This window comes from Nansenia antarctica, assembly GCF_963989245.1.
Source record: "Nansenia antarctica genome assembly, chromosome: 7".
Lineage (NCBI taxonomy): Eukaryota > Metazoa > Chordata > Actinopteri > Argentiniformes > Microstomatidae > Nansenia > Nansenia antarctica.
The window spans coordinates 59,194,210-59,215,983 of NC_137677.1; the positions used below are offsets into that span (position 1 = coordinate 59,194,210).

At 43.6% G+C, this 21,774-nt stretch overlaps 2 protein-coding genes across 2 annotated transcripts in view; one reads left to right on the plus strand and one right to left on the minus strand.

The window, feature by feature from the left end:
- LOC308162827 (E3 ubiquitin-protein ligase TRIM39-like) overlaps positions 1-433 on the plus strand; it is a gene marked incomplete at both ends in the record, with an annotated part of 1,632 nt that extends 1,199 nt beyond the window's left edge. Inside the window, one exon of the mRNA XM_080536967.1 lies at positions 1-433. This exon is cut by the window's left edge and continues 1,199 nt beyond it. Within this exon, the coding sequence (XP_080393093.1) occupies positions 1-433 (433 nt within the window).
- Positions 434-11,115: 10,682 nt separating this feature from the next.
- Positions 11,116-20,623, minus strand: LOC308162263 (rho-related GTP-binding protein RhoE). The gene is made up of 5 exons (XM_080536405.1): positions 20,357-20,623; positions 19,976-20,063; positions 14,262-14,371; positions 13,072-13,206; positions 11,116-12,874 (listed from the first exon to the last, which is right to left on the minus strand). Exons 1-5 carry the CDS (start codon positions 20,498-20,500, stop codon positions 12,626-12,628), a joined length of 726 nt encoding a protein of 241 aa, XP_080392531.1. The 5' UTR covers positions 20,501-20,623; the 3' UTR covers positions 11,116-12,625.
- Between the last annotated feature and the right edge of the window lie 1,151 nt (positions 20,624-21,774).

Sequence of the window (21,774 nt, forward strand, 5' to 3'; positions counted from 1 at the left end):
TCCAAAGAGGTTTGACGTTTGCTTGGAAGTCTTAGCAAAGGAAGGGTTCACGTCAGGGAGATTTTACTATGAAGTGCAGGTGAAGGGGAAGACCGCCTGGATTTTAGGGGTGGCCAGGGAGTCCGTCAACAGAAAGGAGGATGTTGCATTGGGCCCAGAGAATGGATTTTGGACTGTGTTAAGCAATGACAATGATTATGCCGCTATGGACAAGATCCCTGTCTCTCTCTCCCTGAAGCAGAAGGTCCAGAAGGTGGGGGTGTTTGTGGACTATGATGGGGGTGAGGTATCCTTTTATGATGTGGAAGCTAGGTCTCATATTTACTCTTTCACTGGCTACACCTTCACTGAAAAACTCTACCCATACTTCGCGCCTGGTGGTGAAAACTCTGCCCCACTGATCATATTATGTCCTGACAAACAAGCCAACTGAAATGTAAAGGCCCATTCTATAGTTTTGCCAGCTGAAGATCCAGCCATCTGAAGGGCCAAGTTTGGAAAACGTATGTACGCAAAGAATTAAATTCTATATCAACAAGAATACTTTAAAAACATTATTTGAACCTAAAGTTGTTTACAGAAACTACATGGACAACACATTTTTTTATCAATGTATGCTATATTATGATTAGGTAAGATAGTTGGAATTAACTCAGTAAGGCATGTTAAGTACGGTAATTGTTCAAGTTGTATTGTGTGAGCATGATCATGATTGATAATATCAATATGTATACTCTTTGGATTTACGTAAGATGTTTATTTTCCTCTTTAATTTAATTAATTATGACCGTCACATGTAAAGATGACAAAAGGTGCGTCAATAAAACTAATATCAATGCGAGCGTGTCACAATCTATTTTCCTGGGGAATGATTAACATGGAGCCCAATTAGAGACAGATCCACTATTCAGGTCCATTTCTCAGACATCCGCCACATGGAGGGTAAGTGAGCAAACACACACATCTCACCAAGTCTCAAGGTGCATAATGAGCCAGCGTGAATGAGAAATGAGACAACAGACAACTAGACGCACACGCATGCATATGCACACGCAAACACACACACACACACATTCAACAGCAGCAGGACTTTACGGCTCTATTGATTGATGTATGTAAAAGAGAAATGGGGGAATGCTTCTCACAACATGCATGAGTGAAGACAATGAATGCGACAGACATGTATGAAAAAAGGATGCATCACTCAAGTCCCTTTGAAGTGTGACCCACAAAATGTATGAATGTAACGCAACATGTAGTCTCATCTTTTTGCTTTTGTTTTATTTCTGTTTATAGATTGGATTGTAGTGAGAGTGTGGGTGTGTGCGTGTGTGTGTGTGTGTGTCCTCCCTCCCACCCATCCCCCTGAGAAATCAGGCCAATTTGTTGGCTTAATTACTTTCTGCGTCGTTTTGAAGGTCAACAGCTAAATCTGATTCAGGCATCCTTTTATAATGGGTTCATTAAGTCAGGAATTAAACCCTGGCCCAGACTATTGATTCACTAATCCCAGCGAATCCCTGCAGCCACACAGACAATAGAGCTCACATTATGGGCTTTAGTCTTAACTGATGCATGCTAATGTGCTGATGTTATCAGTAATTTCAGTCATTGTAATTACCGCAGAGCCCGCTTGTGATATCTTAACCATATCCAACCATATCTGTTTGCACAGGTGTGTATTACATCATGTTTATACAAAAATAAAAATAATAATCACATTCTAAGAATATGTTTTAATTAGAGTTATATAATCATCATGTGCATTACATTTACATTTCAGACATTTAGCAGACACCTTTATCCAAAGTGACTTACACGTACATTTGTCTAAGTAAGTGAAACATCTAGCCCACTTTTTCTTTCTTTTTTTACAGTAGAGAAACTACAGGGGGATAGTGGGGATGAAGAAAACCCTCTTAGCAGCATGTTGCATAGCTATAGTGTAGCCTATTTTAATTGCGGAGTTTCAATTTCTGTCAAAATTGAGTTTTTTACATAATCTGATCCATTAGGTGTTTATTAATGCCTGTGTGGTGTTATTTTTAAAGTGTTGAAATGTTTTAGTTAGTAATTAATAAAATACAAAGGTTCCATCTCACAAAACATAATGGAATGTAAAAACTTTGACGCTCAATATCTCTGAACTACCCTAAACGGAGATAGAACCTTATAAGCTCACGATGTGCATACTACAGTATGTAGTCTATGATGTAATCTCTCAGTTCCATATCAGTGAGTCACTCAGCAGGTGCATCAGAACCAGAGCTCTGTATTTAATTAGTCAAATCTAAATATAACCCAAACTCATACAAACTGCATAGTGCAGACTATGTCGCATATAATCATAGAACCAGCTTCCTGTGTTAAGAGTGCTGGCGATATCCTGTTGGCCCAAGGCCATAGCGGATTTTCTCCACCTGGTCTTTCACCAAGACATTTGAGGAGTACACCTGTCATTCATTTATTACATTACATACCACATGAGATAGGCTATTGAGTTACTCATAGTGGTGGAGACTAATTTCAGCCACATGTGAAGGCGTGATCAAATCATTATAGGGGGATGTTATATTGAATTTCAGATAACACAATTATATTGTTATTCAGACACCTCTGGTGAACTTAAAGTGAAACGTTGTGATTGTCTAGAAAAGGCAGGCATCTTAATTCTAGTCTCCTGGTATCAAATGACTGTACATGTATCATATATATATATGTATGCAGTATATATCATATATATATATATATATATATATATATATACATATATATATCAGATATACATCCAGAGATTCATTACCAAGGAAATGTGACTCTAATATATGTAGTCTAATATACTTCAACTATGGGGAGTGTGTTTGTGTGTGTTCCCTTCAGCATGAGGAGCTTAGGGAGAGAGGGGAGGGTGGTCCCCGACAGCTAGAGGCTGTATTACGAAAGGAAATACAATTCTTGTTCTATATGAGTATGTACATTCTCAACGGTAGAAGCATAATATATTATCTCTGCGGTTACACCCATACACAAGAAGAGCGGCTCATTGTTCTCAGACATAGAGCATATCAGGGAGCGTATATGCCTAAGGCACTGGAGCGAGAGTGCTACAATAGTAACTTAGAGAAAGCAAAACAACCCGGGCTCACACGGTACGGTACGGTATGGTACGGTAGTGGAAAAGCGCCATTAGTTCCACAGTATAACTCTTTACTCTACAACACATCTCTGGGAGTTTAGAGGCACAACAATGGCGTGGAGGGGCGGGCAATTTGGTTCTGTGAGGAAGGGGTAGTAAATATTGTGAAAGAACAGAGAGAGAGAGAGAAAATAAAGGGCCAAAACAGGACATAAAAGGCTTTTTTTTCTTGCTTTTTTTTCTACTGTCATTCACATGGCCTCTTCTTCCACAAACCTGCTTGAACTGAGGTAGACACATTCACTCTCCTGCAAATGTAGAGAGCCTGTTGTACCCGTTGTCATGGTGACGCTATCCATACACCCGTGTGTGTGTGTATGTGTGTGTGTGTGCGTGTGTGTGTGTGTGTGTGATAGAGCGGGAAAAGGGAACCGCCCTCCCTCTGGGGGCCCCTCCTGTGTCAGGGAGAGAGGAATAATAGACATGTGTACATGTCAAAGACATGGCTCCAGCAGAGAGCAAAAGCGGGGGGGCGGAGACAGAATTAAAAAATCCGAAACTCTTTTCACACTGCAAGTCTTGCTAGGGTTCAGTGTAGGTCTACTGAAATGATACATCCATATCTGTCTGTTAGAGAAAAGGTGGATACGAAACAGTGTTTTCTTTCTCACTCAAGATAATCTGACGCTTTAAACCCATTAGCTACAAGGACATCTCTTCCCTAATTATTTGTCTTAAGGACCTGTATGGACGGCTGGTCATGAGGACGGGCTGTCTCTCACAGAGAGTCTGATCCTCAGTGAAGACTGATGCTCCTCAGAGTGACGCCTTGTCAGGTTAATTGTCAGTGGGGAAGCTCTGAGATGAGAGAGAGCAACGACCCCCAGTGTGACGTCTGGGTTTAATGACAACGCCCCCTGCTGTGGAGGAGGGCCAGCCTGAAGGTCAAGGGGTTAATCTGGGCAGGTCAGTCACACGCTGGACCCTCTCCCTGTCTCTCTCTCTTTCTGTCTCTCTCTCTCTTTCTGTCTCTCTCTCTCTAGAGAGAAAGAGAGAGAGAGGGTCCAGCGTGAGACTGACGTGACGTGTGACTCTCTTTCTGTCTCTGTCTCTCTCTCTCACTCTTTCTCTCTCTCTCTCTCTTTCTCTCTCCTCTGTGGAACCAACCTCTCTCCCCTGGTAGTAACCATTACTCCATAACGCCCTGACCTCTCTGACACAAGGAGGGAGGAGACCAGCTTTTCAATGAACTCCCCTACTCCCCCAGGCAGATATGATGGTAATTAAAACAGATGGCAGAGAGGTTAGGGGTGATGTGGGGTGTCACTGTGGTGGGGGCTTGTCTGGGATCCCCAAAAGAACACTAGTTGCACTTGATTTCTTTCAGGTTCAGAACTGACAAAGAAAACAGAAGTATTAACTCAAAACCTACATTGTAAAACGGTTGGCACATAACCCGTGCCTAATGATGAGTCGTGTCTGGGATTCATCGAGCAACAGTCACCATTCGTACTAGGAACATAACAGTTGTGTTGAATCAATTGATTAAAATATACACGTAACACTAACGAGCTGTCTAATGGGCTGTTGCAAATAATGAATGTTGCAAAGGCCCACTTATATTAGCTAACAGGAGGTTCTGTCCAAACAGCCCAGCCAAGAGACAGGGTGCGGTGACTATTGCTGCTCTCACATTCACGGCTTCTCAACAACTGATCTCATCTCGCCATGACTCAATCACCTCAGGGCTTGGCAGACCTGTAAAACATCGACTACCTCAGACAGACGGCATGAACGCGCCAACTGTTTATATTGATTTCGTTTGACTTTATTGTGGGTTAATGTGATATTACTCTACATCCACCAGATGTACATTAGATTCCAGAGGAATAGGATACTGTTGTGTGAGGCACGTGGAAGTAATTATAAAAATCACTATTTCTAATGGGGTCCAGTTGTATATGGACTGGTTAGCACACACACTTCATATCCTTCACAAATACTATCCACAAATACTTTCAATAACCCTGTCCTTTTGGACCGATACTGTTTCTCAAATGTCTGTAGCTGTCCTTCCAGACCCTGGGGTGGTATCGACACTGGCTCCACAGCTGCACAGTGTTGATGACCTCATTCACTTTCTCCCAATCCTGCAGAGGGAGTTTGTCTGTTAAATACAGGACATTATGTGACATGACTTGACTCAGCTCCAGAACTGTATGTGTATGTGTGTATGTGTGTGTCTGTGCATGTGTGTGTGTGTGTGTGTGTGTGTGTGTGTGTGTGTGTCTGTGTGTGTGTCTGTGTGCGGGAATGCATGCATGCATGTGTGGGTGCGTGTGTGGGTGCATGCGTGTGGGTGCATGTGTGCATGCCTGTGCGTGCATGTGTGTGTGGGTGCGTGCGTGTGTGCATGTGTGTGTGTGTGCGTGTGTGTTTGTGTGTGTGTGTGTGTGTTTGTGTGTGTGCGTGTGTGTGTGTGTGTGTTCGTGTGTGTGTGTGTGTGTGTAAGATGTTTTGTCTGTCTGCCAAAGAGAGAGAACTGTGCCAGAGGACCCCGCCCTGGCTTTCCCTCAGCTCAGCTGGGTCTGGAACCGAGTGTCATTAAAAATCTAACATCGTTTTAGGAAAGCATTCCTCGAGTGTTCGTACCGTCTGCAATATGAATAAAAAGGCAGACTTCCCTTGAACTGGTTTGATCTCCGAGCTCATATCCTGTTGGGGAGATAGGAGTAAATCTGGATATTTGGTATAATGTTATGGAAATTTGTGCATTTGCTCCAGGGGTTACTCTATTCTCTGTCTTCAAAATGGCTTCAGTTTGAATACATACATTTTAAGTAATGACTCCATCGGTGTCTCCATAGACACGCAATGGCTTCTTTCCAATGGATTCATCATGGGTAAAAAAAATCATTGGATAATTCGTCATCTTTTCACTGTATGTGGCTCTAATATCTGAAACGTGTCATTACAATGCAAGCAGACAAAAACATAATAATATATATATATGACTGGACATATAGACTGCATAGCGGTGCTGCAGTCGATAAAAAGAACTAAAGTAGAAGTTAACTGCGAATGGTAGAATTGTTGACAGCGGTCGGAGCTCAACCCTCGAACAGGGTCTGCAAGGAATAACCTCCCTCTATTCATAACGAAGACATTGACACAAATTAACAAGGTGTCTGGGACGACAATTCACTTTCATTCTCGTCTGCAGGCAGACCAACTGACAGAGAGAATTGTCTCTGTATGGCTAAACACTCATATCCTATTTCACAGCCTTATAGGACAGTGTACACACTATCTCAGTGCCATCTTAATATAGTATCTGATTTCTCCATTGGGGGGCATGAGGAGGCCTAACTGCCGTAGGGTGATTGTGCATGTCTGTGGTGTTGTGGTTCATTCTTACAGAGGCAAGGATTCCCTCTAGCGAGATGCTGAAATATAATCACACACAGCCTGTTTGGGTTTATGACATCAATCCTGCTTATAAGAAACAGGCCGGGGGGGAGGAGAGTCAGCTTCAGTCAGGAATTACACACACATGCACCACACATACAATACAAGAAACCTTCGAAGCAAATTCCTGACTGAAGCTGAAGACATGACTTGACTCAGCTCCAGAACTGTGTGTGTATGTATGTGTGTGTGTCTGTGTGTGTGTGTGTGTGTGTGCGTGTGTGTGTGCGCGCGTGTGTGTTTGCGAGTATGTGTTTGCGAGTGTGTGTTTTCAAGTGTGTGTAAGCCGCCTGTGTACGTGTGTGGGTTTGTGTGTGAGTGCATTAAAGTCTATTGTTATCTACACAGAAATTCACTCTCTATTTCCGTATGGCATTGCACAATATGTCATTACCCCACCCCATGACTCTCCTTCCTGCAGATGTATCCACGAGACAGAAGCAGTTCCTCTGCACCAGCCCAGCCCCCCCCCCCCCCCCTCTCTCTCTCTCTGAAGTTTCCTTTCTCAGGCAGGCCAGGGTGCATTAATTGGTGTCTTATGGTCCTCCTTTAAGGGAGTCACAGGGGTGTGTATCCCAGTTCGTATATGTGTGTATGGTGTGAGAGAGAGAGAGAGAGAGAGAGAGAGAGAGAGAGAGAGAGAGTGTGTGTGTGTGTGTATGTCTGTGTGTGTATGTCTGTGTGTGTGTGTGTGTGTGTGTATGTGTGTGTCTGTGTGTGTGTGTGTGTGTGTGTGTGTGCGTGTGCGTGTGCGTGTGTGTGTGCGTGTGCGTGCACTGCTTGTGCAGTCTAAACCCAGTCTCCCAAGCAGATGATGTAGAGGCTGCTGCCTAGTTTCGCCCTGCAGCAGAGGATCTTGGGAGATCTCACCAGCAGGGCAGTAGGGAAAGGGACCAGAGCTGGAGGGTCTACAGCGAAGTGGGAATGTTTGATGAGTATAATATTATGTAATGTGCCAAATGCTGCTCAAATAAGATGAACTGTTCTCACTTTACTGCTTTAAGCTTTAAGTTATTTATGCTGCCGTTCTCCACTCAAGGCGGCTGTTGTTTCTAGGAGTAACTACTATGGTTACTGACGACTACTGAGGAGTTACTGTGAGATGATGTCGCCCTGGTATGACAGATTTATGTGGAAACTGGTATCCTGCTGTTTTTGGACACAAGTAGAAGCATTCATTTTATGATTTGTTATGTACCCATTTTACCACATTGCCTACATCATATAACAGGACACCGTACCACATTATTACTCATAACGTGTCAGTATTATTGGGAAAGGAAACAGAGCTTTGTATATCATCTGTTTTGGAGCAGAGATCAAAAAATAAATAAATAATAATAATAAACAAATTATCGAAGGATGGAAAATCGTGGACATTAGCGTGATTAGCTTTATCTAGTCTTTGAACACTGTGCATCAACCCACCAAGCAGAAACTTTAACAAGAGAAGAATACAATTTTATGAATTCAGATTTTCATGAAATAAGCACTGTGGAGAGATCTTGATATTCTTTACGTGAGCTGATGGCTAAGTGTCTCCACAATCTAGGCAATTGTTTCTTGGGATTAGAATTTTCCCTAAAGCCTCTTCCCCTCCTCCACCCCTCTCTGCATAGTCAAGAGGGACTGCTTTATTGTCAGAATCTATTCACACACACACACACACACACACACACACACACACACACAGCACAGCACACGGATAAATAGAAATTCCTTTTCTCTGCAGGATTCCGAGGACATGGTGCCTCGGAAGCTTCATTAGACGCTGTGTGCTGTTGGAGAGGAGAGGGGGACATGTTTGCTTTGTTTATTAGAACACGTAACTCACCAGGCAAAACAAAAACACAACACATTTATCCACAGCAACAGCTTTTGATTGCACATCCTGAGTAAGTATGGCAATGAATGAATTGAAGAAAGGTTATCAGCCAATGGATGAAGTAGGGGATAGCTCATAGTACAGGCGATGAGGTCATGCCTTCTTCTCCCTGTTTCTAATGGAGGTCATGGCTGGGGGTCGGGCAGGTGTTACAGGGTCCAAGGGCAGTGGCTCTTCAGGGACGACAGGGGGCTTTGGGGACATTAACAGCCATCTGTTCCCTAACATAGCTGACAAAGTGACAAATCGTTCAGTTGAAAAAATAACCGCAAGCAGCAATGGGGCTTGTTCCTACAGATATGCCCCCATAACCATCAATGGGGTGAGATTGACAGACACGGGGTAGACCTACAGACAGGTTATAGATTGACAGATAGGGGGTAGACCTACAGACCACTCACCTAATATGGGCCAAGTTGAACTCATGATATACTTTATGATATTATGAAGTACCCTAGGACCACGGGCCTGTAAGGTTCCAGTCACCTAATTATAGCCTGATATACATAGGCTACGATGCTATGATGATAATATACACTAAGCGTGAATACGAAAATGCATTGTGGATTAACCTTCCCCATTTAATGACCATGTTGTATAGTTTATGTCAAGCATTTACCTACTTATAATGTGCTTACACTATATTCTGCAAGCCTAGCATAGTATGCCACCCCCATCTGACTGAATCAGGTAAAGCGGTCATGAGAGGATGAGTTATAAAGTGCTATATTAGCATTACCCTTAGCTTTTAGCCAAAATGTTCAAATTTCAAAGGCCTGTTTTTTTAGATATCTGGAAATGCTTCAACATGGTAACACATTGTAGTGCCAAGATGGCTTAATTTGGCTTAATCAGACATGGGCCAAATTTTTCACCTGCAGAAAAATCCATCATGGCGGACTTTATGGGTTCTTGAGGCAAATATGTTCCCCATGAAGAAAGACACATCTGTAACAAGTTTCATACATTTTCATACAACGGGGTAGAAATGCCTTGTGAATTTACTTGATTTTCTATTTGTTATTATAGCGCCACCTCCGGTGTAATCATGGTAATTATTTCTGGCATTGTTACTGATGCTCTCTAGTTGTGGCATGCAAATTCATAGCATTTTTGGTAATGGACTTTTTGAGCTATTTGACCAAAGCCAGGAAAATAATAAGAAGAAGTAAACCACCCATAACAATACTAGTAGGAACACTAAAAATGTATACAGAAAGTGATTTTGTGAGTTGGTGGATGTGACAGGCAACGATATAATTACGGTACTACGTATGCATGTGGTGAAATTGTCTGCAGTTAAAAAGCCACAACGTATGAAAAATGTGTGTGTTATAGTGGCATGTCACAGTTTTACACAGGGTTCTGTCTGACAAACTGCTCACTCGGGAGGACAGGATCCAGGAGAAGAAGAAAAAAAGACTGCACAGTAACCTGGGGTATCAGCACATAATCCATCATGAGTTGGATTGGATGGTGAGCTGCATTCCTCACACAGATTCAGGATCAGCGGGGCATGCATTTTTCCATTTCTCTGATCTGTTGAGCAGACACAGGCAGCTACCTCACACAGTTCTCCACAATGTCTTATTCATACGATTCACTGAGTCATTAAGCCTTCTGAGGTGATCTCTGCATCGCTCTCAGTCAGTGCAGTTTCAGTGAACACTTTGTCAGACGCCAGTGATAACCGCAACATTACAGGGTGATAATGGTCAACCTGAGTGCCAATATCATACATTTGTATGTACAGTCTTTGAAATGATCTTTCCCCATGAAAGAGTAGGGGGGGGAAAGCACAGGATACACACACACACACACACACACACACACACACACAGATGAATGCAGCATGGTAGAATGCTTGAGTGATTTAAATGGAAATCAAATTTTGTTCTCAATATTTTTCATTCTGGCTAAAGATTTGAGTAAAAGTACCTTTACTGGGTAAAATTAAGACTTGACATTTTAATAGGCACTCATTCGAACGCTAAGAAATTGCAAGGTGGGCAAGAAGTTGAAGCTGGTAGGCCTGCTATTTAGCATTTAACCAACCAGCAATCTAGTCTTAATAGAAATGTAGTTAACATGTCATCATGTCCTCTCAGGTTATTACGGTGCCAGAGGGAGGTGAAATATACATTGAATATTAATCAAGAGATTTCATTCTAATTATCCAGAGTGATGCAATTATCTTACTGCCAAGGAGACTGGGACACAATGAAGAATATGTTTTGCATTGTATATGATAAATATATATATATATATATATATATATATAATAGATATAGAAAAACTTGCTCATCAAGGTCAATTATGACAAAAGGCATTGTACTGTACATTGAACTTTATTTTCAAAAAGAAAAAATATATAACTTCAATAAATACCGCTGAAAACAATCATACAGACGGACAAAATGGACTAACATTCAAAAAAGGTTGATGTTCTACAGCTAACACTTTCTGGACTTTTAATTTAACATTTTCTTACAAGAGAGCATACACCCGCTATCTGGTAATACCACCTCAGGGGGATATTCTGAAAGTAGTACAACAGACGTTTCCAGTTAAATGAGTAATTGGAAAACACTGAGATATGTTGAAAAAGAGGACTAAAACGGTAACAGTTTGATATGTTGATTTAGAATAGGACTTCTGGATATGGAGGGTGGGGGTGGGGGTTGGGGGTCTAGCTACAGTGCCGACAGCGACTTGACTTGACTGCTCCACACAACTAGTCTTGTCCTTAAATGACACCATTTTCATACCAGTTATGGGATTTTCTGTTTGGTTCATAGTAGACGTAGCCTACGACCAACAAGTATTGAAACTAGACATTGATCTATCTAGACCATGGATTAATGGATTAGAGCCTGAAAATGTGCATTGCATAGCCAGGGACACTCTGTAAAAGAAGCCTAAAAAGGTGAACTTAATGGTCTGACTGCTGAGCACTAGTTAGTGTTGACTGTTGAGCACTAGTTAGTGGGCTCAGAGACTGCTCAGTATCCCTGGTCCTGCTAGGCCTGCGTGTCCATTGCCCACCCACATTACCGAGGCGCTGGCATCATCCCAGTGAGTGAGTGGGGGGGTAGTATGTCTATAAACAAACAGATACAGCACCCTCCACCAACATCCTTGGACATGGTCATTAAGACAGCCAATCCCAACCAGAGTTGGCAAAAACTACAATCCCATCCTATCCTCACCGGCGCTCTGTCAAAGCTTTTCTTTGGTTGTAAATTAAATGAAAAACACAATAACAAAAACGGGCCAGGCTATGCTGAGTTTACAACAGCGGTTGAATGATATGCAAGTAGAAGAAGTCAAACACATTTAAAAAGGCTTTCAGATCTGAAGTAACAGTGTGCAACAGCATTTTAACAACAACACATACAAACATCCCATGTCCATTTGGCAAACTCATCAAGGCAGTAAACTAAAAGAGAGGGAACAAATCCAATATGGGCAAATCTGAACCAGTGTTTCTCTGTGTCGTTTCAACTTCTTCGTCTGTAAGTGCCAGACCCGGGTGGGCCAGTGCAAGAGATCCATCTGTCGTCTTCTTCTTCTCTAGTCATTGTACTGTAGGAGAACGTCCGACAGCACCAGCATCTCTCTCGCTATCGTAGAACTCTTTTATCTTCTCACTGGTGAGTCCATCATACTGTACGCATCTTTTCACATTTTCTCTGAGGACTAAAGTAAAACATAACATCGTGTTAAGCTCACTTCCTGTCCAGGTCCTTGACCTTGACCGAAAAGGTTCTGATGTGATTAACCAGGGGCCAAGAAAAGCTTGAGAAGAACAACAGGATTCAGCACGTCTTCCTCCAAAGCTCCCTTGTTCTTGACCTTGTCTGGCCTCAAAAACACACAAAACCTTTCTGAAGCCTATGGGGGGTCTCCAGTTTCCTTCGGTCTCTCCAGTTAATGATGCACTTCTCCTATGACACTGTGTTGGGCAACTTAATGTCAGTTGGTACAGTTTGTCTAGAGCCAAACCAAGGTAGAAGCAGGTGTTTTAAAGCGCAGAGCAACCCCGTCATCCCACTGCTTAGCAGGTGTGTCAAGAAGTCTGTTCCTCATCGTTCCTGCTGCCCAGTGTCCACAACAGTCTCCCCAAGTCTAGCCAATCACATGAGAGTACAGCTCTTGGCCTTGTCCTTTCGCAGGTCTGACGCTACAGCGGTCAGTTCGGGCCTAGTGGGCATGTGTGAGATCCTCTTGGTGGCCCTGGAGGACTTGTTGCGTTTGACGTTCTTGTTGCTCTTGTTGACGCAGGCCAGCGTGGCCACGTGGAAGATGTCTCTGACGCTGTTCTCAGACTGCAGGGAGGAACACTCGATGTAGGGGGCGTTGATCTGCTTGGCCATGTTGGAACCCTGAGAGAGAGAGAGAACACGACAAGATCAGTCTAGAGCTTAAGCATTTTATGGCTAATAATAGCAGTAGAAAGGTGACTGAATAGTGTCTTAGTGAAAGAGGACATTCAACACATGTCTAATGTAATGTCCACAACATTATCGGTGTGTCGTTTATAACGCAGTAGAAAAGAACACACAACGCTTGTAGCACCTACTTGATCGTATGACACTGGCGTCTGTCTTTGATTGGATAGTTCCACCAGCGTGGTGAGGTCTGTACGGAGGTCTGACTTGCATCCCACCAGCAACATCTTTGTGTTGGGACAGAATTCCTGGATCTCACCTTTCCACTGGAGGGAAAAGAAAAGGGAGATATTCAGCAAAAGACACACTCACAGGGACAAGTATCACAGGATAAGTAGTACTCAATGTCAGCCATTAGATTAAGAGTAGGACATAATGGGCCGTATTGTCAGACGTTGGAGCACAGCCAAAGCGCTCCCACCACACACACACCCACTATTCCTCTTCATATCAGGCTGTCATCTCTGAAAACAAAGGGTCAGTCTGAACAGCGCCAGCTCTGTATCACGCAGACTCCAGTAATGGAAAACTTCCTCTTCTACTTTCCCAGGCTTATTCTATGGCTTGAACAACTAGAATATCTCTCTCAGAGAGAGAGAGAGAGAGAGAGAGGGGGAGAGTGTGTGTATGTGTGTGGGCCAGAAAATGGGACCCTATGGAGGGGGGGGTTAGAGAGAGAAAGAGAGAGAGAAACAGACTGGTGATTATGTTCTCTCCAGGGTATCACTGGACCACACTCCTGGCACAATAACTAGCATAAGTGACATCACAGGTCATCAAGGGCACAGAGTCACACACATACGCCATGTCTGAGACTCCGCGTGAGAACATGGGGTGGCTGTGGCTCAGGAGGTAGAGCCGGCGTCTAATCCCTGGCTGGCCACGTGTTGAGGTGTCCTTGGACAAGACACTGAACCCCAGATTTGCTCCTAACGGGCGGGCCAGCGCTTTGCATGGTAGCTTGCTGCCATTGGTGTGTGAATGGGTGAATGAGAGGCTGTTGTAAAGCTATATAAGTGCAGTCCATTTACCAGAACAGAGAAAGTCTAGCTGGATCGCCTCAAGTGAGAGTCTCAGGGCCGAGGCTCACGACCCAGCAGACAGGGTTGTCCGACTTTTTTTTCAGAGACCACTTAGTGACCTAACACAGAGAGAGGCCTTTCTAGAGGTTAGGGGGAATGTGTGAGAATGCTATTTGGACAGAGCAGGAAGTCCCATATTAGGACTTCCTGCTCCATAACTACAGGGGGAAACAGAGGAAGTTGACAGTTTCCAGGACAGACAGACAGACAGACAGACACCATCCCTCCCAGTCACCCACCTTCTTCATGACACTGTCCAGGGTCTCTGGTCTGCTGATGTCAAAGCAGATGAGGACTGCATCAGAGTCCGGGTAGGAGAGAGGCCGCACGTTGTCATAGTACGGAGAGCCTGCAAACACAACGGTATACACAGGTCAAAATATGCACATCATTAAGTGATCTACAGCTTCAAAAACGGTTACGTCCTTCATTATACTTAAGATATCAGGCCAGCTATCATTGTTTAGTTATGTTATGATATACATTCTGCCAGAAATGCAGAAAAGATATGCGCTGTATAAAGTAAAGATATACAGTATAAAGTTGTGATCCAGTAGAAGGAATCTTCCTCCCGTTCACATTACTGTACCATAGACTAATGTACCCTGTGTGAGCCGGGACATTCATCAATTAATAACAGCCTGTGTCATTATTTCAGCTGCTCTGCCTGTGGGGCCAGTTCCATGCTTGAAGCACTGGCCTCTATTCATGAGAATTGGGACAAGACACATCTTGAGAATGGAGAGCAAAGACAGGGCGCTTCTAATCACCAGCTTCCATCTGAGGAACAAATTTGTCACTTGTTTCTCCTCATCACTTCAGTGCATTAAATATCCCATTTGAATGAGTGTGCCACTGACTTGACTTAACAGGCAGCTGCGAATAAGAGCAGCCTGCTTTCAATCTAATTTGCGTCTGTGTTCTAAATTTGGAAATCGGAAATTCCTTGTGTGTTTCGAAACATCTTTCTTCATTTATTTCCATTTCCCCCAACTGCACGGTGCATACTTAAATAGTGAGACATGGCTGAAGTGAGTGACAAAATGTTAGTGTGAGGACACTCAGGGAAAATTGTGAAAACTATAAAAATGACTTATTATTCTCCAGAAGTGGATGTATACCAGTCTAGCTGTTGAATTTGATTAGGTTAATCAACTTGTATAGCAAGCATGATGGACAATTCCACAAGCTGAAATCAAAACAAACTGGACACATTTAGTGAAATGTACTAAAATAAATGTAAATAAAATCAACATGCCAGTCTACATGACTGACGATGGAATATCCAAACTTCCACATGTGGAATGCAGTGCAAATGGCAATTCATTTTTTCTTCATATTAGGACTATAACACCTCTGGGAGAACTCCAAAAAGGAAGAGGTAAAGAGTCCCTCCAGCCCCCCCTACCCCTCGCCCAACAGCTCACAAACAACCCCCAGAGGGGAGGGGGGGGGAGCCGCATATTTCATCATGGCTGTCAGGAGAGGAATGAGGAGGATTTGTCTGTGTTCTTCAAGCTGCAGTGACAGTTACAGAATTTGATGATGATAGCACAAAGGGGTTGTGTCTAGGAAGAGGGAGCAGGGGGGAAGGTGGGAGTTGTACTTCATCTGTCAAGAATGCAGATAAATCAAAAAGGTATTTCATGCATAGAGAGCAGGGGCTCTCCCCAGAACAGCCAGCAGTCATCCAAAACTCGATGAAACTCTAAATATTTAAAAATACATGTCTTCCTGTCTACGTGTCTAGGAGTCAAAAACAAGGAGGTTTGCTACACTAATGACATCAACATGTTTCGCCAGGATGGGAACACTGACAGGAGTAGGCCAGGCCTAGTCCATCGAACCATGACAAAACACACGGCCAGAATATTACACACAGTTTCAACTTCAATCTACCTGAACAGCATGTAAAGCCCAAGCCAAAGGAAGGAGAGAGAGAGAGAGAGAGCTTGTTTGTACAGGATACAGTGAGCTCCAGCTCCAACATATGGTGTGGTTTGACTCCCACACTACTTTCCATGAGCACATTCACACCAGACAGATATAAATGTATGTTTTCATGTCTGGTGAGTTCCTTACGTTTCATGCATAGAGCCATGTCTGGGTCAGCTCCTGTGATTCAAATGTTTACTCCCTTAAAAGGTTAATGGGTCTTTGAGGAGCGAGGATAACCCCGTAACCTGGCCTTTACCCTTTGGACCTAACGAACCATGGAATGCTTTATTGATCAGGCCAGGAATTAAGACGAGAGAAAACTGCAGGACTGACTAGATCACCAGAAAAAAAAAGAAAAAAAAATCCTGCGTTGTTTCATTCCAATGGAGTGGTGTTGACTGGAGGACACGGCAAAAAACATGCTTAGAGAGTAGTGACAGCATAGGCCTACTGGACAAGAGCCCAGAAGAGGAAAGCAGAAACCATGGGTCCTGCTCACTGACTGACAGTTAATTAGCCCCATTTCACATCAGCCCTGAAGCCTCTTCCCCACTCCCCACTCCCCAGAGCCAGACACACAGACACACACACGTCTCCTTGGCCCTTCCCTACCCCCCTCTGTGAGTAAATACTCTGGCTATCTGACTGAAGGAGCCTTCCTCAGTCTGGCTGGCTTAAAGCAGCTCCCAGTCGGGGTCCGTCTGTCTCGTACAACCGACCACAGCGAGACAAGCACATCTCCCTTTCCTTCCCCCATTATTGTGACTCCTGATTCCGGGAAAAGTGGCACGCCGCTCAAACCCAAGCTAATGACAAAGCTAGGCCACACGAAGGAAGCAAAAAAGGACACCATCATGGGATAATGTTAACATGCGGGGGGATAACATTTATGCTACTGTGCCGCCCGTCCATTTGTAAAGCGGGGGGGGGGGGGGGGGGATTTTTACGACCTCTTCTCCCTCTGCCCAGTGGAATGGAAACACATTCATCTCCAGACATGATGGAAGACACGCTCTCACATGCTGAGAGGAGCTTCCTCCAGGGGTCTCCCTCACTCTGGGGCGAGGGCCTCCCTGACCCATGACCTGGACTCATTATTCACTGGGGGGGGGGGAGATACCTACACAGACATAGCATTGATATGTTTATGGTAGAGTAGCTACTTACAGTATATATGGTAGAGTAGCTACTTACAGTAGGCTGTTACAATCTCACCTGGTGTGACGTGGGTTAGTGGGCGGGGTCAGATCAGATCACCCTAGGGGTCAGATCGCCCCATGCAGTTAATGTTATAAACGTTTTTTTTTTTTTTTTTAAACAGTCGGTTTGCAATCGTCTTCAGAAACCAAAACGACAAGGTAGAGCCCTTTATTCAAAGTGCATCTGAGTTAAACACAACCCCCAGAAGGCTTCCACACCACAAACACAGGCTTCCACAAACACAGGCTCGTGAACAATGGGGTCTTTGTAAGGCAACACAAATCCAGCCTTTTATGAGTGGCATGCAAGACATGTGGCTCAATTTCACTCAACCCAGAAACATGAGCCCTGCATGCCTGGCTGCCACCAGAGCAGAGGGCAGCACGGTCACATCAGTCAATGGCGGCAACAAAGTGAAATGATCATAAAGAATACAACAAAAAGAAGGTTAAAACAATGGCTTGTTAAAACAACAAGCTAGGTGCCCAGCCCTTCAATCTTGGTGGGGGGGGGGGGGGCTACAAGTGACAGTGTTGTCAAATGCTTTGTCTGTTGCAGCCTTCCTAAATGACACAGAGCCACAGAACAACGCCTGCCCCTAAGACAGTCTGACTAGCCTACCTGGGGCTATATCTGACCAGCCTGAAGGGCTAGTTTACATGAAACTAAAACCCAGGCCCGCTGTCAGTGGGAGCGGTTAACGAATGACCTATGACCCCACGTTTCTAACGAGCCTCTAAATCAAAAACATAAACTCATTCACTACTTCACTACACGCATAAAAACAGAACAAAGATGGATCCTGCCATCAATAGGGGTTGGGTGTGGCCCCCCCTCGCTCCTTAGGAGTACAACACACTAGTCTCCTTTCATAGACAGCACCGGTGACGAGGTGGTTTCACGTCCAAATGTAACCCGATTCGATTTGCACAGGTTGCAGCAGTGCAGGGGTAGCTCGAGGGAAGAGAAAACCCACACAGAGACGAGAAACCTGCACTTGTTGCGTGCCAGTCACCTATACATGTCTTTACTGTGCTAATGGATGGGCTTCCCTGAAAGCATAAACCCATTTGCCAACAACCTCTTCAGTTGAAGAGATTCTACATGGTGAGTTTGTTTGAATGGACAGTCCCTCCTGGGTCTCGCTGGCCCCCTATTCATAGCTCTGTGTTACTCAGGACTAAAAAAAGCGGGTCTGCTTTGCCAGAAATTGCTGACACTCCTGCATAAAGGGGCCAACACAGGGAAGGGGATTTTCTTTACAGTGACACTGTACCACAACAAAGGCAACGCTTTCCAACAACACTACCGAGGCGCCATTCAACACCAACACGAAACATACTTACAACAAGGAAGGAGGAACTATACTGGCCTCCTCCATTGCTGTATATTTTGAGCCTTCCTCAAAAAATGGTTTCTGTTTAGGTCAGCAGATTTTCTTGGTATTTTGTAATAACAAAACATTCCCCAGAGTATCCAAGGTGACTCCCCCCCCTAAAATGACCCTTAGATGTGTATCTCCCAGTCCTGGTGTGTTTGGTGAGGTCAGCTCTTCCTGGGCTGTGGTGTAATCATTACTGAGTCTGTCCTGGAGGTACCCTGGGGACGCCACAATCAGCTTCAGGTCACAGAGGCAGCCCTTACCCACCCCTTTCTACACCCACCCCTGCAACACACACTCTCACACACACACACACGCCCCCTCTACACACCCCTCTCTATACCCCACTGGGGCAGCACACAGGCAGGGAGCCAGGCAGCTGTAGAGGGGGGAGGCAACCCAATCACACAGCCAGGCTACAGGAGGTAATTACCTCCAGAACGGGGGACTGGAGATCCCCCTCGGGGATACTTCTATATGGGGGATTTTTTTTTAGGAAACATGAACAGGTAATGTAAGCATTGTGTGTCAGCGTTTATTTTTATTTAGCATATTCAGAATTGATTTAGTTAGAATGAAAGTATTTGCAGGGATTTAGTCATTAAGGAGAAGTGGACTGTTGCAGTCAGGACTTGAAAAACAATGATCTGGCAAATGTTTAAAATGCAGAAACTCAGTTACTGCAAAAGCTTGGTAAAAGTATTGGGGCAGTATTCAAATAAACCTTTCTTAAGAGTGCCTTCACTCATGTCTTTTAACATCGTTGCTTAGACTAGAGGGTAGGTAACTGGGGATATAGTAGACACACACTGCACATGTATGTAGACATATCGTGAGCTCAGAATGATAAGGTTCTATCTCAATTTAGGGTAGTTCAGAGATATTGAGCGTCAAAGTCTTTACATTGCATTATGTTTTGTGAGATGGAACCTTTGTATTTTATGAATTACTAACTCAGAAATGTCAACATTTTCAAAAATAACACCACACAGGCATTAATAAACACCTAATGGATCAGATTAGGTAAAAAAAAAACTCAATTGACAAAAATGGAGATAGAACCTTGTAATTCTAACGTCACGACATGTCTAAAGCGGTCCATCCCAACATTCCAGACATTTCTGGACCCTCTGGACTCTGAGGGCTGGTTTGCAGTATCGTATGACCCGTCAAATTGCCATTTCACGCCATGCGCTCGAAGTCCTATGATTTTGTTCCACAATGTTTTTCCACAGCACAGGCATTTAAATGTGGAGGGGACATATGCATTGTAATAGGAGCGCTCACATTCCACTCCTAATCCAGAACGACCCGTGCCTGAATTGTAGGTAGTTCTGTGTTGTTACTCAAAACGCTCCCTATCCAGTTCTTAAATAAATAAATAAATAAACTAATAAAATAAAAAAACACATGCCATTTTAATTCAAAGCTTACCTGACGTGTCCCACAGACTGAGCTCTATCCTTTGCGTGTCGATTTCAAAACTGGCTGTGTAGTTCTCAAACACCGTGGGAACATAATTCTAGAAGAGAGAAAGAAAGCATTTGCACATTATTATTATCAAGTGAGAAAATGCATGCACATTATCCAAGTGAGTTGAAGACAGACAGACAAGACAGGTTTTGTGCGCTGCGTTCATAGACCAAAGCACGAAAGTTTGGTATCCAAAACAACATGGTAGAGACAAAAGCATCCAAACGTAGCCTACTATTTGAATATTGTCTGAAAGAATGCATGCAAAAGTGGAACATGCAATTGCAATCTCATATTGCATTGGCATTTGAATTCAGTCAGCTATATGCTTCCATAGCCTACCTCTGGAAAGCAATCTTTCGCAAAGACATGAAGTAAGGCTGTTTTTCCACACTGGCTGTCCCCGACCACTACTATTTTACACTTCACACTGGTCTGGTTAGGATCCATAGCGAATTTCGGTGAAAGCTTTTGGATTTCCTTCATTGATTTTGAAATGTCCGTTAAAATACCGCTTCAAAGTGAGAAGCTCAGCGCAGAAATGAAATCAGATTCCCATACAATATGCTCCTGTGACAATGTTATTGTCAGTTCATTGACGCCTTGTATCCTCTCAGTAAACTGTCTGTGTGATAATGCACGCCGGTGCGCACGGAGGTTTATATATGAGGCGCTGTGAACCAATCAGCTTTCCTCACTATTTTGGCGAAGCGATGGCCCCGCCTCCGTTTCCCTCGTGGAAACAGTCAACATTACCACGAGGACAGCGCCCCCTATGGCTGTGTTCGGAATGGCATACTAGCATACTACTCATACTAGATATGACGTAGATTTTGAGTATGCAGTGCGTTCACACTGTAGAGTATGTGAAATTTGAGTATGCAAGAAATGTATGTAACTAGATTTTCGGTCGGCTGGTATTGGCATACTTATTATGAATTTAGTAGGCAGTATGCAGTATATACTAATTGAGTATGCTAATGCAGTATGCTAGTATGCAGTATGCTAGTATGCCATTTCGAACTATTATGTGTTGATGTTGTCTATTTGGACCTCAGACAGGACCATTACATGTGTTGGTGGGGGGAAAGGTGCCAGCAAGTCGTGACGTTAGAATTATAATTATTTAGAATTATATCTCCATTTTTGTCCTTTTTTTTTTTTTTTTACATAATCTGATCCATCAGGTGTTTATTAATGCCTGTGTGGTGTTATTTTAAAAATGTAGACATCTTTGAGTTAGTAATTCATCAAATACAAAAGGTTCCATCTCACAAAACATAATGGAATGTAAAAACTTTGACGCTCAATATCTCTGAACAACCCTAAACGGAGATAGAACCTTACAACTCTAAGCTCACAAAGTTATCACTGGCGATAGGTGGGCAACTCTTTCTCAATTTGACACATAGGCCCGGGTTATCATTTTCACAATAACCCGGGGATCAACGTAGTCTTGGAGGAGAACCATTGCATTGATTGTGTCATGTGTAGCCTATAGTGTATTACGGTGATATAATGCGCATCTCTGGTCTAGGACAAGTTCTTAACTTGGTAGGTCAGCATCAGGCAACAGTAAGGGCCAACCCTGCCTTTACTGTCTTGCCCACACAGTTCCCCCTTGAGCAAGGAGGGGAGGACAAAGGGATGAATTCAATTAACTTTGGAATTAAATGATTGGACATTGGAGTAGTTCACGATTAAAAGTGAGCAGATTGAGAGTGCGTTTAATTTAGATTAACCATGCATGTCTATTCATC

What these genes read in the sequence shown, in the direction of transcription:
- LOC308162263 (XM_080536405.1), bottom strand. Translation starts at nt 20,500, where the DNA reads ATGAAGGAAATCCAAAAGCTTTCACCGAAATTCGCTATGGATCCTAAC. An exon ending in CAGTCTGTGGGACACGTCAG is followed by an intron (nt 14,372 to 19,975) that starts GTAAGCTTTGAA and finishes TTGTGTTTGCAG; the next exon opens with GCTCTCCGTACTATGACAAC. An exon ending in TGGACAGTGTCATGAAGAAG is followed by an intron (nt 13,207 to 14,261) that starts GTGGGTGACTGG and finishes TTTTCCCTCCAG; the next exon opens with TGGAAAGGTGAGATCCAGGA.